The sequence below is a fragment of the Mytilus galloprovincialis genome, chromosome 1 (genome assembly GCF_965363235.1).
Source record: "Mytilus galloprovincialis chromosome 1, xbMytGall1.hap1.1, whole genome shotgun sequence".
NCBI classification, from domain to species: domain Eukaryota; kingdom Metazoa; phylum Mollusca; class Bivalvia; order Mytilida; family Mytilidae; genus Mytilus; species Mytilus galloprovincialis.
The window spans coordinates 26120197-26137405 of record NC_134838.1 but is presented as its reverse complement, the minus strand read 5'-3'; the positions used below and the strand labels follow the sequence as shown (position 1 = coordinate 26137405).

Genomic DNA, 17209 nt, shown 5'->3' with positions numbered 1-17209 from the left:
ACACAATAAAAACCAATTATACCAAGCATGTTTCATTAGATAGACCATCTAACATCATAGCACTATCTTTCTACACAATAAAAACCAATTATACCAAGCATGTTTCATTAGATAGACCATCTAACATCATAGTACTATCTTTTTACACAATTAAAACCAATTATACCAAGCATGTTTCAAAAGATAGACCATCTAACATAATAGTACTATCTTTCTACACAATAAAAACCAATTATACCAAGCATGTTTCAAAAGATAGACCAACTAACAAATTCAGTAATTTTTTCATTTGTAAAGGGGCATAACTCTAGAAAAGTAATAGTAACACCATCAAAATTTGAATTTCATCTGTATTTTGTTGCAATAAGAATTGTGTATAAGTTTTATAACGTTAGGTTGAGGAAAACTTAAGTTTGAGAAAGAAAACGACGAAAAATTCAGCAATTTTTCAATATGTTAACAAGCATACATTTATTTTTGGCATTGCACAAGTCATGTCTTCTTTGACTGTTCATGACGTTGAAATACTAAATCTCTGGGATCTGTTTTAGTTGATTTTAGTCTCTGATGCATGATTTTTTTTTAATTAATTGTTTTTGGCTTTTCAGTAACTAAGAGTACTCTCAAATCGTACTTTCTTGTTTATTTGACCTGTTGATACTATTTGTAATGCTCTTTAGTTATTTAATGTTTACTTATTCAGGGATGTAACTGGTCTATATACCAGCTTTGATAAGTGTTTGATAGTACTATACATTTTCTCTAGAAAGGTTAAAGTTATGCCACTAAAATTCAAACTTGATCCGTGTTTTGCGTAATAAGCATTGTGTATAAGTTTCAAACATTTGGTCGAGTCAAACTATAACATCCATAGCTAAGGCTGCGGCATAAAAATGTTGGTTATCCCCATTATTATTCAATCTATTGATAACTTACGTTACTATCCTTATAAATCTATCTATAATCAGCTTGCATGTTAAATAGTCTAGAGCTGTTCCATTGAATTCGTCTTCTTTTTCTGTTTCTTGAGGAAGTTAAATCAACCTGTTCAGTCACTATAAAGTGTTACAATTCATATTTAGACGCAACACATAAATAGTGACCAAAAAGGTACCGCAATCTCAGGATGAACGCTTAAATAAAAAACAAATATGAACACACCTCTTATGTCTCACCCCGCAACATTCTGTATGTATGTTTCTATCCCTAGTCAGGAGTCGGTCATTCAGTGGTTGTCCTTTGTTTATGTGTTACATATTTGTTTTTGATAGATTGGACTGTTAGATCTCTCGTTTGAATTGTTTTACAATGTCATTTCGGGGCCTTTTATAGCTGACTATACGGTATGGGCTTTGCTAATTGTTGATGGCCATACTGTGCCCTATAGTTGTTAACTTCTGTGTCATTTGATCTCTTGTGGAGAGTAGTCTCATTGGCAATCATACCACATCTTCTCTTTGACATAAAATATTTTAACCTTCGTTCTAAAAAACACATGTCCAAAACTGGAATATGATTTGATTGCGTTAAAGATCTGAACACAGACAGAAACACTAACATGACTAAATCCATATATATTTTGTTCAAGCATAATTGATTTGAAGTCATACTCTCCTCGTACATACTTGAATTTAACACGAGATGGATTGTATGAATAAATGATATCATTATTTTGAAACTTTCGGAAGCACAATTAAATTTCCTAATGGTGCACATGCGCAGAAGCGTAACCAATTTGATTAAGATTAACCCGAATAATCCAGTTGTTTCATTCGGATTATTCCAATTATTAATGTATCAAAGGCAATTATAACAACAATCAGTGAGAATTATTATTATGACCTATTAATGCTCCAAAACAAGCCATTAACTTTTAATTATTTTCATGTGTTTTCGTGAATTTCGAGAATTTATACCATTTAAATATCTGAAAAGGTTTATTTAACTTAAATACCCATAATATTAATATTTTAGTATTATGCGTCCTTGATAAAAATAAGGAGAACGAACCCAGGGCCTTACTGCTGATTAATGTTGATGTTTGAGTTCTTTTATATACGTTATAATATGAATATACCCAATAATCTAGAAAACTTGCAATAAAAACATAATCAACCTAGTTGTTTTATACTCATCTAAAATAGATATTTTTCAAAGGTCTTTTTTATTTTTTTACCGTACACCTTTTACATTTATTGACATTATAATAAAAATCATAAAAATTTATGAATTACAATTAATATATATCTTTATTTTTATTTCTTATATACATGATAAATATATTTTTTATTGGGGCCGGATCGATTTTACATATGGGATGGATCGACGTTGGGCCGGATCGACTTGGGCCGGATCTACGTGGGGCCAGATCGACCCAAAAGCTTATTCTTGCTGTGACACTTTCCTGTCGCAGAAAGGGATCAAGGCAAGAAATAAAATAGCCTTTCATGACTTCACAAAAATAACATATTTTATATTTTTCCAGCACCAGCAATAATTTTATCCCTCTATACAGGTATAAACACCATATAGAGGGTTTGTTCCCAACCGGATAAATAAAACTTAGATATGATGTCTTCTCCTTGTACATTTTTTGTACTTAGCTACAAAAGGACAGCAGGAGTCTACATGCCAGTTTGTAGAATTTGAAGCGTTTTACGTTTTTGTGGTTTTATCATAGAGTATTGACCCTTTGACTGCCATGGCATTGAAAAACGTTTTACCTTTGACTGCTAAGAATCGGCCTGGCTTCAAACTTTATCAAACAGCACCATGGCAACCCTGACAACAATTGATAACGTCACGCTATTCTGCATGGTACCTGTATATGATTGCTCGTGTGATGACACCACAGTATGTCTGCTTCGTTCATTTATCACTCTCAAGTGTCGAATGTTTTTACTGTATTTGTGTTTTTTTTATATTTGATCAGTCTTTTAATTGGTGTTAATTGCAATTTATTAGTATTTGTAAAAACTGATAGCCTCATTGACTTTAATGGTATTCAGAAAATCTGTGCCACATGGCCAATATTTTGGCCTTAAAGTTATTTCTCAAAAATGCCACGGCCCATTTTAAATCGTTTGTGTTGTATGAAATAAACCATAATTAGTTATGGTGACAACACCAGTGTTTAGTTTAAAATATTTAACGGTTTTACTTCGATTGACATCAGAAGAAGTGTGACGTCTTTTGCATCACTTTTAAATTCACGACAGGCTCCCGTTCTAGAACAAACTCTATGTGTAATATGCTTTATTAAACTCAAATGTTCGGATTTGTGTATCAAATTCCATTGTCAAACTTTTGAAGAAGAAAATAAAAACAATAAAAAAACTTCGGGCTTTGGAAAAGTTTTCTGATTTTGTTCTACATGCCTTTAGTTTGTATAATATCAAACATCGTCACAGCAAATAGGTATTTCGTCAATTTCGGTAAATGATAGAGCGAGAATATAAATTTATTTGTGAAAATTGCCACTGTGTGAAATTAAGTTCCTACAATTACAGACAGGCAAATTTTCTTTGTCTTGTTTTACTTTTTAGTTGATGATAAAATTGAAAATGGAAATGGGGAATATGTCAAAGAGACAAGAACCCGACCAAATATGTTAAAGGATGGCTTCTTAAAGTCAAGTGGCAAATAAATATGCATATATTAAGGACGTGAACATGCCACTTCTTCATTTACCAAGACCTAATTCTGATTTTTTGAAAAGAACATTTAAATATTCTGGTCTTATTACCTGGAATAATTTACCAAATAATATTAAAGAAATAGATAATTTAGATACATTTATGACCAACTGTTCAAACTATTTTCTAACTGAACAGAATAAAGATGCATGAAACTAATGTATTTCTTTTTCTTCTTCTACTGAATGCATATGTGCTTATTTAACTGTATTATGTATTTTATATTGTATGTATTTTTGTACGTTTTTTATTTGTATTGATAGTTTTTGAAGATTAACATGTAATTGTTAAATGTTTTACCTTCGTTAAATAAAGAATTTTATTATTATTATGTAAACAATCGCCATATTGCTTTGTGACGTATTGGAATTTCCACAACAATATATATATTTTCGAATAACAGCCACTTTAACTCGCTTTGTAACTACGATGTACACCTTATCTACTAATATATATAAATAACGTCACATAATCTGTATATCTGTGTGGACCTAATCTACCATGTACCTATCTGATCATGTGACATGAATATTAATACACAAATTCTTGTTCAAATGTATAATTCCATAATATTTAAATAAACACAATTTCTTTTATGGTTGTGAAAATATTGAAGTTTCAAATATTAAACTCATGCAACACACATTATTTACATTTACCACAATTGATATTCTTTACAAAACAAAATCGAATAATACTGCATTCTTTTATACTAAATAAAATATCTGATATATAGATTCACTTACGTTTGCATGCAGTTTATTCACATTCGAGAGATATTTTCCTTTTCGTGTTTCAACACATCATCTCATTGTCAACTCATTGTCAACATTGATGTAAACAATCGCCATATTGCTTTGTGACGTATTGGAATTTCCACAATAATATATATATATATTTCGATTCACAGCCACTTTAACTCGCTTTGTAACTAGGATGTACACCTTATCTGCCAATATATTTAAATGACGTCACATAATCTGTATATCTGTGTGCACCTTATCTACTATCGTGCCTATCTTATCACGTGACATGAATATTAATACACAAATTCTTGTTCAGATGTTAGATTCCATAATATTTAAATAAACACAATTTCTTTTATGGTTGTGAAAATATTGAAATTTCAAATATTAAATTCATGCAACACACATTATTTATATTTACCACAATTGATATTCTTTATAAAACAAAATCGAATAATACTGCATTCTTTTATACTAAATAAAATATCTGATATATAGATTCACTTACGTTTGCATGCATTTTATTCACATTCGAGAGATATTTTCCTTTTCGTGTTTCAACACATCATCTCATTGTCAACTCATTGTCAACATTGATGTAAACAATCGCCATATTGCTTTGTGACGTATTGGAATTTCCACAATAATATATATATATATTTCGATTCACAACCACTTTAACTCGCTTTGTAACTACGATGTACACCTTATCTACCAATATATTTAAATGACGTCACATAATCTGTATATCTGTGTGCATCTTATCTACTATATGTATGATAACTTTTTAATTTACAGTAATTTTTGGGCCGAATAAGGCCTTATTGCTCCTACTCCTTTGATTGGTTAAGTTCCAATGATGGTTATTTTCTTGTATGCAATCAAATGTTATGTTAAATTTTTTCTATAGTACTGGACAGGATAAAACTTTACTCATGCCAAGTATATCTTTATTTGTAACAAAGATAAATTCTGCACATTTTTTCTAAAAGTGCAAATTTAACAAAGACTATGGGCGAGTTGTTGTCGCTTTGACACATTCCCCATTTCCTTTTTCAATTTTAATAGGGAAAAATCAATGGTGGTATTACACCTAGAGCAAATCTGACATGTGTGGGTAATCTTCTTTCTATGAAACTACTGAGACACATTTAACCATACTTGACCATAATAATTAATATGTTTTTTCTTTAAAAAATGTATCAGATGACCCCACCTTCCAACCCTCATGGCCCACATGAATAAAAATGGAACATAGGGGTAAAATGCAGATTTTTGTATATATCTCTGAAACTAAACCATTTGGAGCAAATCAGACAGGGGGCAGTTGATGGTTTTCTCAGAGCATGGGTCCTGTGTAATTTCGAGGAGAAGATTTTTTAAAAGTTAACGGACATTTAATATGGACGACAGACAACAAGTGCTGCCCATTGGACCAAGATCGTTTTTAACCCTTAAAGTACACCACTTACCATTTTGTGTACAACATCCCAGGAAATTAATAATATTTTCATGGCATCCTATTAATTTCATCACTTCCATTTCTTGCATTAAATCTGTCAATTCTCTATCGGTTGCATCCTCTAAAATATTTAAATAATATTGACAATTATTAATCGATAAAACCATTGGTCACATTCAAAGAATACTGTGGATTCATTCATTTTCATGGATTGCTTAAAACTTGCATAATCGTGGATATTTGATTTTGTAATTTTTCCAATCTCTGTATTCAAAGCCTATTCAAAATATGTTATTCAATGAACATTTGAATTCAATGTTCACCTGTACCCACGAAAATTGGTATCAAACTAATGTTAATGAATCAAAAGTAATTTGTCCCAACCCAGGACTATATGTCCCCATTCAAAAACATTGATCAGGAACCCTCCCCTTGCAGTGGCATAGCTTGCATGTATGCTCAGATGCTCAAGCATCCACATCATTTTGACAAAACAAAAATAAAAAAAACAGCAGTTTAACTCGGAAGTATCAAAATGTAACAAGGCTGAGGATATGAGGATAACATCCAATCATTTTCGAAGCAGTATGCCTGGTCTTTCATTTAGGATAATTTAGTTTGATACATGAATCGCAGAATAGTGTTTCAAGTTAACTTTTCTTCGTATAAATAGTCTATGTCATCAGCTAAGGCAAGCGGAGAGGACTGATACGCAGACCCGTGGACATGTTTCATCTGAAATTGAACCTAGTGGAGGGATGGCTTCTCATTTGACTATAGTAACTAACAACTAAAACACCATATCCTGATATCGTTTCTTGCGATATTGTAAACGACGTGATAAAACAAATCAATTTGTAATAGATCGTGATAAGTCCTAGGCTTATGAATTCCTGTTTCTATTTAGGTTCAAATACTAATTTTATTTTTATTCAGTAAAGAACAAAGATCCAATATTCCCCGCCATGCACATTACATGTCATATTTTATCTATCAAAGGCCAAGGAACAAGGGAATAACTAAAAAAAACTTTTATTTCTTTTTCTTTTTTAATATCTAACCAGATGCTCCGCAGGGCGCAGCTTTATACGACCGCAGAGGTTGAACCCTGAATGGTTGGGGAAAGTATGGACACAACATTCAAGCTGGATTCAGCTCTAAATTTGGATTGTGATTAAATAGTTGACACAGCATAGGTTGGTGACACAGAATGAATGTGGTCTAATGAACTTAAAAAAAAAAATCGCTATGCTGTTGAATATTAATCCTCTCAAAAAAATGTTTGAAGAAATTTTCTTTTTATTTATGAAATATGAAATGAGAAAAATTGACCCCCCCCCCCCCCCCAATTTTGTTTTCACATCCCCCTTTTCCTTATTCCAAAACTGATCTTAATTCAAATTTCTAATGGAGTTTGCAACAATAACTGCTCATTTAAATACATCATAAAATATTAAAATGTAAAAAAAGTGCTTTTTATCACTGAATGGTAAAGATTGTTTTAATTTATCAGTTGGTAGTAAAAGTGAAAATACATTGTATATTGTATAAAACAATGATTTAAGTTGATTAAACTACTATTCTGGACAAAGAAAGATAACTCAAATTTTCAAAGAATATTGAAAATATCTTGCTATTGCACAAATATCTATTCTGGACAAAGAAAGATAACTCCAAATAACTGAAAATTGATTGCTATTTCACAATATTGTGCAATAAGATATTTCTTGCTATTGCGCAATACTGTCAATTGAAGATTTCTTGCTATTGAACCATACTGTGCAATTGAAAATTTCTTGCTATTGCACAATACTGTACAATTGAAGATTTCTTGCTATTGCTGAATACTGTTCAATTGAAAATTTCTTGCTATTGCACAATACTTAATATAATAATTTTGAATCCTGTTTGGACCAACTTGAAAACTGGGCCCATAATCAAAAATCTAAGTACATGTTTAGATTCAGCATATCAAAGAAGCCCAAGAATTTAATTTTTGTTAAAATCAAACTTAGTTTAATTTTGGACCCTTTGGACCTTAATGAAGACCAATTTGAAAACGGGACCAAAAATTAAGAATCTACATACACAGTTAGATTCAGCATATTAAAGAACCCCAATTATTTAATTTTTGATGAAATCAAACAAAGTTTAATTTTGAACCCTTTGGGCCCCTTATTCCTAAACTGTTAGGACAAAAACTCCAAAAATCAATACCAACCTTCCTTTTGTGGTCATACACCTTGTGTTGAAATTTTATAGATATCTATTCACTTATACTAAAGTTATTGTGCGAAAACCAAGAATAATGCTTATTTGGGCCCTTTTTTGGCCCCTAATTCCTAAACTGTTGGAACCAAAACTCCCAAAATCAATCCCAACCTTTCTTTTGTGGTCATAAACCTTGTGTCAACATTTCATAGGTTTCTATTAACTTAAACTAAAGTTATAGTGCGAAAACCAAGAAAATGCTTATTTAGGCCCTTTTTGGCCCCTAATTCCTAAAATGTTGGGACCAAAACTCCCAAAATCAATCCCAACCTTCCTTTTGTGGTCATAAACCTTGTGTTAAAATTTCATAGATTTCTTTTCACTTTTACTAAAGTTAGAGTGCGAAAACTAAAAGTATTCGGACGACGACGACGACGACGACGACGACGACGACGCCAACGTGATAGCAATATACGACGAAAATTTTTTCAAAATTTGCGGTCGTATAAAAAGAAATAAAAGCTTCACAGCAAATGAAATGGGATTTCCATTACAATTTATATTTCAAAGGGACATTACTAGTTAAAAATATTTGATTACGAATTATTTTCAAAATTGTCAAAGACATTGCTTATGATATGAGTTTCACTTAATCTGACATGAATTGTACACATGAGAGTGCTAACAATACCGGACGATCGGACGCCCGGTATTTTTATGTCTCCTGCATGCGTTTAGCTCAGTAATAAAAAATCAAAGGTTGTAGACTCAAATTCCTGGAAAGAGAAGTCACTTCAGTTCCTATACTCAGAAGTTCCTAAATTATACAGAAGTGCCGCTGTAATGGAGTCCGTTTAAACGGTTTTTGATATGTCAAATAGAAGATTGGGGGGGAAACTTTACATCAAATATTTATGAATTGAATGATGGTAGTTTCAAGAAAACAATAAAATTTGGTTAAAAATATAAATATATGAATTGGTGGGTATTTTGAATTTAAACAAAAATCTAACTAGTGTCGGATTCTGGGGGAGTACATGTGCTTAAATAAAAAATATTTTCTGCACAAAAAGGTCCAAAACATTTTTCGGCTCGCTCGACTCGGCAAAACATCCACATCATTTCAACCCTGGCTACGCCACTGCCTTGGATCCCCAATAGAACAAGCAGAGCTTGCATTGCTCACAAGTTTGTTTTTTTGCTTAAATCTTTCATCAATGACTGTTTTTGCTTTTCAATTTATATTTAATAATAAGAGGCTTACAAATGCCAATACAATGTTCATTGTATCTGTCATATTTTCATTAAAAGCAAATAAATGCATTTTACCCATTTGTTCCATTTTAACCATAGTGTCTTTGTTTCTTGAAGTACAAGGAAATAAAATACAAATTTATACTAAATTCATTTGCGAAGATTTATATAGTTAAAAAAAAAATAAAACAACTTGTGTAATTTTCCTTAAAGGTCAATAACTCCGTAACGGGTCAATTGATAATTTTTGTCATAAAAAACATTTTTGAAGATGTTACTTTGCTGAACATTTTTTGCTGTTTACAGTTTATCTTTATCTTTAATTAATTTCATACAAAAACTAAAAAAAATCCTTAAAATAACCAATTTAGTGGCAGGAACCCAACAATGGCAGCCATGTTTGTCGATGGATCAAAACTTCGGATACAATTTATAAGCAAGATACCAGATCATTAAGGAAATTTTTTTTTGTTAAAGTTTGAAATCTTTGGCCCAGTAGTTTCAGAGAAGGTTTTTTGAAATAGTTAACAACAGATGATGATGGAGGCCAAGTCATTAGTGATAACATAAGCTCAAATGGTTATAGCTAACAAGAATGTGTCCCCAGTACATGAATAGCCCATCCACACTATTATTTTCTATGTTCAGTGGACCTTGAAAATGGGGGAAAATTTCTAGTTTGGCATAAAAATTACAAAGATTATAAAATAGAAAACATGAGCCCTAAGTTTCAAGTTGATTGGACTTCAACTTCATCAAAAACTACCTCTACCAAAAATTTTAACCAATCCTTTAACCTGAAGCGGGACAGACAGACGGAAGGACAAACGGACGGAAGAACGAACCAATGGATGGACAGATGAACAAATGGACAGACAAAAGAACGAATGAATGGACGCACAGAACAGAAAACATAATGCACCAAAATGGGGCATAATAAATGGGACATTAAAATGGGTTTTAATCGATCCTACAAACTATCCATGTTTATGTAATAAGGAGTACTGTCTTTTGGTATGTATAACGAACACATTTACATTTATACCCTGTGTGTTATACATGACTACAAATATTTTCTTAGTTTTTTTTCAGGTCCAAAATTGGACCAAGAAATTTCCAATTGAAGTGAAAAGTAAGGATTTTTTTTGCTCAAACCTTGATTGTTTTTTATGTGTTATAATATTAATATTCTTGATTTGTCATGTTTTATTCAAATAAAATACATTTTATATCTTTGTTGTTACGTTTTTCGTGTAAATTTGTCAATATGTTTTGCAATCCGGAAATTTGCCAATTGTCTTAATATTGAAGACACAATAAAGCTTTTGTTATTGGTTAAATCAGCCTAGAGTTGTGTTCCTTGTTGTCATAACTTATTGTTTTGTATGTGAAGAGTTGAAGAAAAGTGTATGAAAATTGAATAAACAACACTCATTTTGAAAAGATAAACCATATAATATATCAGGTGATCACAAGTCATGTTGGTCAGTCATGTGACATAATATTGTAAAGTGATGATTTATTCTATGAGAAGTTTATTTTTATAAATACGTTTTTACTTTGTAACTTTTCAACTTTTAAACAACTGTTTAAAACCTTTCAAGAAATTATGATTGAAAACATGATTATCACATAATTGTAACCTGAACAAATTTAATTAGGAACAAGGTCAACCTGTCACTGATTTGTTTTGACATTCATTAGACCTGGGGTTGAAGTCATAAAACTTTGCTCAGTGCTCGGAGCACAAAAATCTTGCTCAAAACATAAAATCCAGCATTTTGATTGGTTTTTATTTGTTTAAGTACAAAAAACTGACTCAAATATTTATTACTTCAAGGCCTGTTGATTGAGGTGGGATAATCCAGATTAACAGCTAGAATCATCAAACAAAAAATAAAAGTATTGAGATTTTAACAATTCATTACAGCACTAATGACATTAATTGATTTGTAATTATTTTATTGTTTGAATCAGAACATTAATTGGATATTTATAATCTTGTCCTTTATACTCAAACAATTCATCCTTTTAACTGTGATTTTCAAAAAATTATCAAAGTTCAAAGCCCATAATTATAGCAAAAATGAGCCAAGCGGAACAAAACTGAAACTTAACAATTCCTAGTTGTGGAATTAGGGAATGACAGAATGATGGAATGACGGAATGACAGAATTACGGAATGACCGAATTACGGACATGGATAAAACTATATGGCACCGACATCTTTGTTGCGGGCCATATTCGTTGCAGGGCCATAACAATGCAAATTTTTCAATAAAGATAAAAAAGATGGAAAAAATTCAATTCTTATTTCCCAAAATTTTATGCTTGTCTAATAAAAAAAGAAAACCTAAGCATAAATCCAGTTTTCTTTAATACTATTTGACTTTTGATCTAAAATATATAAGTAAATTTTACCCTTCAACATCTTGACTGCTATGGCAGTTGTTGGAGCTTTATTTAAACCAACAGTTTCTGCTTTAAAAACTTTACCAAATGCTCCTTCCCCAAGAGGTTCACCAAGTGATAACCTATAACAATAAATAAATTATTTCATCTCATATTCATTTAGATATTGAGATACTGATTGATGTAACCATATATATATAACTAAATAAAATTCTAATAGTTGTACACATTTTCTTAGATATAAGAAGATATGGTATGAGTGCCAATGAGACAACTCTCCATCCAAATGACAATTTATAAAAGTAAACCATTATATGTCAATGTACGGCCTTAACACAGAGCCTTGGCTCACACTGAACAACAAGCTATAAAGGGCCCCAAAATTACTAGAGTAAAACCATTCAAACGGGAAAACCAACTTTCTAATCTATATAAAACCAGAGGCTCTAAAGAGCCTGTGTCGCTCACTTTTGTCTATGTGAATATTCAAGGACATGACAAAATTGTGTTTTGGTGATAACTAAGATTTATGAAAAATGGTTAAATATTGACTATAAAGGGCAATAACTCCTAAAGGGGTCAACTGACCATTTCGGTTATGTTGACTTATTTGTAAAACTTACTTTGCTGAACATTATTGCTGTTTAGTTTATCTCTATCTATTATAATCATGATAATATTCAAGATAATAACCAAAAACAGCAAAATTCAGGGGTAGCAACCCAACAAAAGGTTGTCCGATTCATCTAAAATTTTTAGGGCAGATAGATCTTGACCTGATAAACAATTTCACTCTATGTCAGATTTGTTCTAAATGCTTTGGTTTTTGAGTTATAAACCAAAAGCTGCATTTTACCCCTATGTTCTATATTTAGCCCTGGCGGCCATCTTGGTTGGTTGGCCGGGTCACTGGACACAACTTTTAAACTAGATACCCTAATAATGTTTTGGCCATGTTTGGTTAAATTTGGCTCAGTAGTTTCAGAGGAGAAGATTTTTATAAAAGTTAACGACGATGGATGACGGACGCCAAGTGATGAGAAAAGCTCACTTGGACCTTCGGGCCAGGTGAGCTAAAAACAAGAAACGAGAAACACATATAAATTATATAAACAAACTACAACTACTGTACATCAGATTCCTGACTTAGGACAGGTGCAAACATTTGCAGTGATGGATTAAATGTTTTAATGGGTTAAACCATTTATTACTAATGATTTACAATTTTCAGTGTTTTTGAACAATTTTGTACCGAGACACATGTTTTTTTTTATCTAGGTAATGTGAGAATGTTATATTTGCTCTTTTAAAAAATTACCAGAAAATCAAGTTTCTCACATTGTATTGCATGATCAGGCCTCTACAATAACATTTTTTTCAACTTGTCCAGGAGGACTTTGCATTATAAGTTGATTCAAGGAACAAAAGAAATTTAAAACAATAGAACAGAAGTTAGTTTTATATCTTTTTAAATATTTTTCAAAAATTATTAGTCAAGAAAAACTGAAACTAGTCATGTCACAGAACTTAGGATCTACTTTTTAACAATGCCAAGTCAAATCAGACTTGCATATGAGGCACCGTCTGATAGGCATGTCAATGTAAATTCATTGGATTTGTATCTTGTTTTTATTATAAAGTCGAATTTTTTGTCAGCTTTTTCCAGTTTTATCCATTTCATACAGTAAGTACAGAGTGAGTCATGGATGATATTACGACACTCATTCCAATTTATAATTGACTGGGGAAGATAATTAGGTCCTTTACTGAGGAATTATTTTAACTCTCCGTCTTGAAATATGTTAAGATCTCCTGTTATAACATGGGAAATTGGTCCATAAATGTATTTGGAATTACTGCAATTACATGAAGTAGGTGTATTTTCACTGATATTAAAATCTTTACACAATTGGCTATAATTTAACACAAATTTCCATGTAGATTTCTTGTAAATATAACAAATAAGAGGGAGCTCAGTATTATCAAAATATCCAGGAATTTGTTCTTTAACAGAATGGTTGTTAAAAATACCAGCAATATTTACAAAATCAAAACCTTTATTGACATACTTTATTTTAATAAAATGTTTTTTATGATCTTCAGGACGATCAATTTTAGGAAACAGTTTAGAATAACAATATGCCATTATAATTTGAACAATTTCGTACTTAGGACTGCTATATGAAATTGTGTTGCAATCCTCTAAAATTTTATTTAACTTATTAATCGGTAATGAACAGAGCTTTGTTAACAGATAATGTCTGCTGTTGTTTTTTGAAATAGAAATTAGGTCCGAAATATTGGTGTGATTGGTCCGAAATTTTCTTTGATTGTGATTTTTTCTACGACCATGAGAAAGTTTTTTTTTCGAACAGTTTTAGAAACAATATCCAAAATGTTAACAGTATCGGTTCTTGATATTTTTTAATCTAATTTAATTCAATTATTTTCCGTGATTGTACAAACTTTGAATGAGATTCACCAGGCTGCTTATTTACTTCTTCCAAAGGTTGAACTGCTAAATATTTGATAAGATGACTGTGCTTCTTAAGGTGTTGATAAATGATACTTTTGAATTTATTGGGTTATTTTCTTGAGTGCGTTTAGATAAATATCGACCAGTTTAACCTACGTACTGAATACCGCATCCTGGTTTGTTTCATGTGAGTAAATAAATAAGACTGTTTGTTTTTCAAGTTATATCAGTTTCAAATTTTAAAGAAAATGAGCGACCATTAAGTGTGGACCTTACCGTATTGTTGGTGGAAAGACAGGGACATGTTACTCATTTTTTGGCATGACACTTATCGATAGAAGGGTAACCACGATTTTTATTTTTAAAAATGTTAGCGATGGTAGTATTTTTAGATAGGCGATTTTGAAGATTGAGACGTGTAATTACCCTTTGAACGAGTTAAGTATTTAATATTTTTCCATTTCTAAGCTTCCTATTTGTTTTTTGTTTGTGAATTATATTAGAAAGGAGCAAAGACTGGTGTCCAGAATATGAACCAGCATACAATGAATTAAGTTATGAAAAAATGATAAATCTGTTCAGCTAAAGATGTCAAACGCTATCTGTATTAATTACCCAAAAAAGATAGGGTATATCAGGGTAGCGACTGACGTCTGACTAAATATTCTCGCTCGGACACACACTCCATAATCTAGTATATTATAAGAGCATATAAACCTGTTAAATTAAATTAATATTGATATAGCTTTTACTTGTCTGACCTTTTTATCCTCCAGTACAAGACAATCAGACAAGTGTTATTGTTGAGCCCTAATGATTCCAGTATATATATGAAAAAATGTTAAACCTTGGAAAAAAAGAGTTTTTGGAAAAACTTCTTGTTATATTTCATACTACAGTGGTTACAATATCTATTGAATTCATCTGAAAATTGATACAACCAATCAAATATCAGGTCATTATACAGCTTTTAACCAAAGAAACAATCTGGATGTCAGAAACAGTGAGCAATGCTATTTGTGGGTCGACAGATATAAGTTAAAATGTTGTCATGAGTCAATATATATGTCTTTACAGTATGATAACTTTCATGGAATGGTCAATGTTATGCTTTAACTTACTGTTGCCGTCTAAATTCCCAGTGTTTGTCCAGAGGGAGATCATACTCTGACATCATGGTCAAATCAGATGACAAGCGTCTTCTTGGACCAGGTTCAATTCTGATTGAGGGTAAAACAAATGGTTGTGTACCATCATAAGATTTGTATGGATGGTAATTCTCATTCTGGAATTGATGCAAAACATTCTGATATGAAATTAAAATGTATACCTGTTTCAAATTTGTGTGCAAATCCATGTCATTTTTTTAATTATCATGATTTTGTAATAGAAATAAACATCATAAAAGTTTGAAGAGCACACAGACTATCGCTAATAATAAATGAAGCAAGTCCAGATGCAAAGCTGTTATAAATATTCAAATCTAAAATTGACAAAAACTTCCTTAAAACTAAATTAGATTCTGTCTAGATTGAATATCTCTATTTTCATAATCTAAACATTACTGATGAACATTTAATGAATCTCAATAATCTTCCTTTCTTAAGACTTACTTTGTAACTTTTACACCATATAAAGACAACTTCCTCATAAAACTTCATTTCCTAATTATAACCGAATAAGTCAAACATATTCTTTTTTGTGCACTTGTATTTGAACTTATCAGTAATAAAATATGTTTGAATATTGAAACTAGCCTGTGTCATGACAATTACTCTCTTGACATTTCTATATTTGCTGGACTGAACCCTCTTGTAACGTCTATAACATATAAATATCAGGAGTAACAGGAAGAGAACAACTACTGATGCGACACCACCGATAATGTAGATTACTATTTGCTCTTTATCGTTTGTTCCTCCTGACCTAATGTCTACTGCTTCTGCTTGTTCATCTGCAATTAAAGTATTTGTAATTAAAAAGTTTTCAAAAGATGAAATAATATGTTTGAAAGGAAATGGTAAATATGTGTCAGCTCAATAGCTGGCTTATCTACAATATTTATATCCAATTCAATCCTTTTTTCCTCCTCATCAAACTTTTAATTGTTAAAAGTCTTTATTTTAGGAATGATTGTAATATTTTTTTCTGTCTATGAAGGAATAATATCATTAAAAAAAATGTGGTGCACACTGTATAACCCACTACATAAGTTACTCTAAAGTGTGTATCAAATTCAACATTTTTAACGATGAACGCCATGATTATTTTTGGTGTTAAAACTGCTTATTCTCCTTTTTTGTAAGTGTTCTATACTTTAAGCACCTGCATAGCCATTTTTACTTGATAGAAATATAAGATAAGGGGGTTTCAAATATTTATTTATTACATATATAAAGTTAAGATAAAGTGATCAGCCATCATATATAGTTGGTAAAAAGTATCTCTGCTTAAGCTACATAATGTCAACTTTGGTAACACTATTGAGCAGTGGCTTTCTGGTAGGTAGCTGTCTCAATATGTTTAATAAAGTCATTAGGGTCACCATAGTCAGCTTGGCAAGAAGTGTAGTAAGCATGATCTTGACCCAATGGCACTTGACTTGTACAATTTAAAATCAGATCTCCAGGCAGAGAAAATATGGCTAGATAATTGGTTGTTTTTAATTTGTTGCTAGGGTATTTGGTAATAACAGAGACATACATGTATAATACATTATATGTCTATGGGATAACATAGTTTGCATTTCATCAAATTATAAAAATTTAGAATTTTCAAAGACAAACATACTTATACTTAGGTATTCCATTGGTTTAGATAGAAAACAAGCCATAAATATCGTATTTGATTTCATTAAGACATTTGTCTTTGAGGTTCAGTACTATAACTGTTCAATGTTTTCAACAGCATCAAATTAAAGTCTTTTTTTTTACATCTTAATCCATTGTCAGTA

General features: G+C 31.2%; 1 protein-coding gene across 4 annotated transcripts in view; it reads right to left on the bottom strand.

Moving 5' to 3' along the window:
- Nucleotides 1-425: 425 nt before the first annotated feature.
- LOC143070784 (fibroblast growth factor receptor 2-like) overlaps nt 426-17209 on the bottom strand; it is a 55342-nt gene continuing 38558 nt past the window's right edge. For all 4 annotated transcript variants that reach the window (XM_076244929.1, XM_076244940.1, XM_076244933.1 and 1 more), the window contains 5 exons: nt 16014-16210; nt 15378-15541; nt 11790-11902; nt 5914-6024; nt 426-4644 (listed from right to left, as the gene is read on the bottom strand). In XM_076244929.1, coding sequence (XP_076101044.1) covers nt 4499-4644; nt 5914-6024; nt 11790-11902; nt 15378-15541; nt 16014-16210 — 731 coding nt within the window. In that variant the 3' untranslated portion in view covers nt 426-4498. The remainder of the gene's footprint in view (nt 4645-5913; nt 6025-11789; nt 11903-15377; nt 15542-16013; nt 16211-17209) is intronic.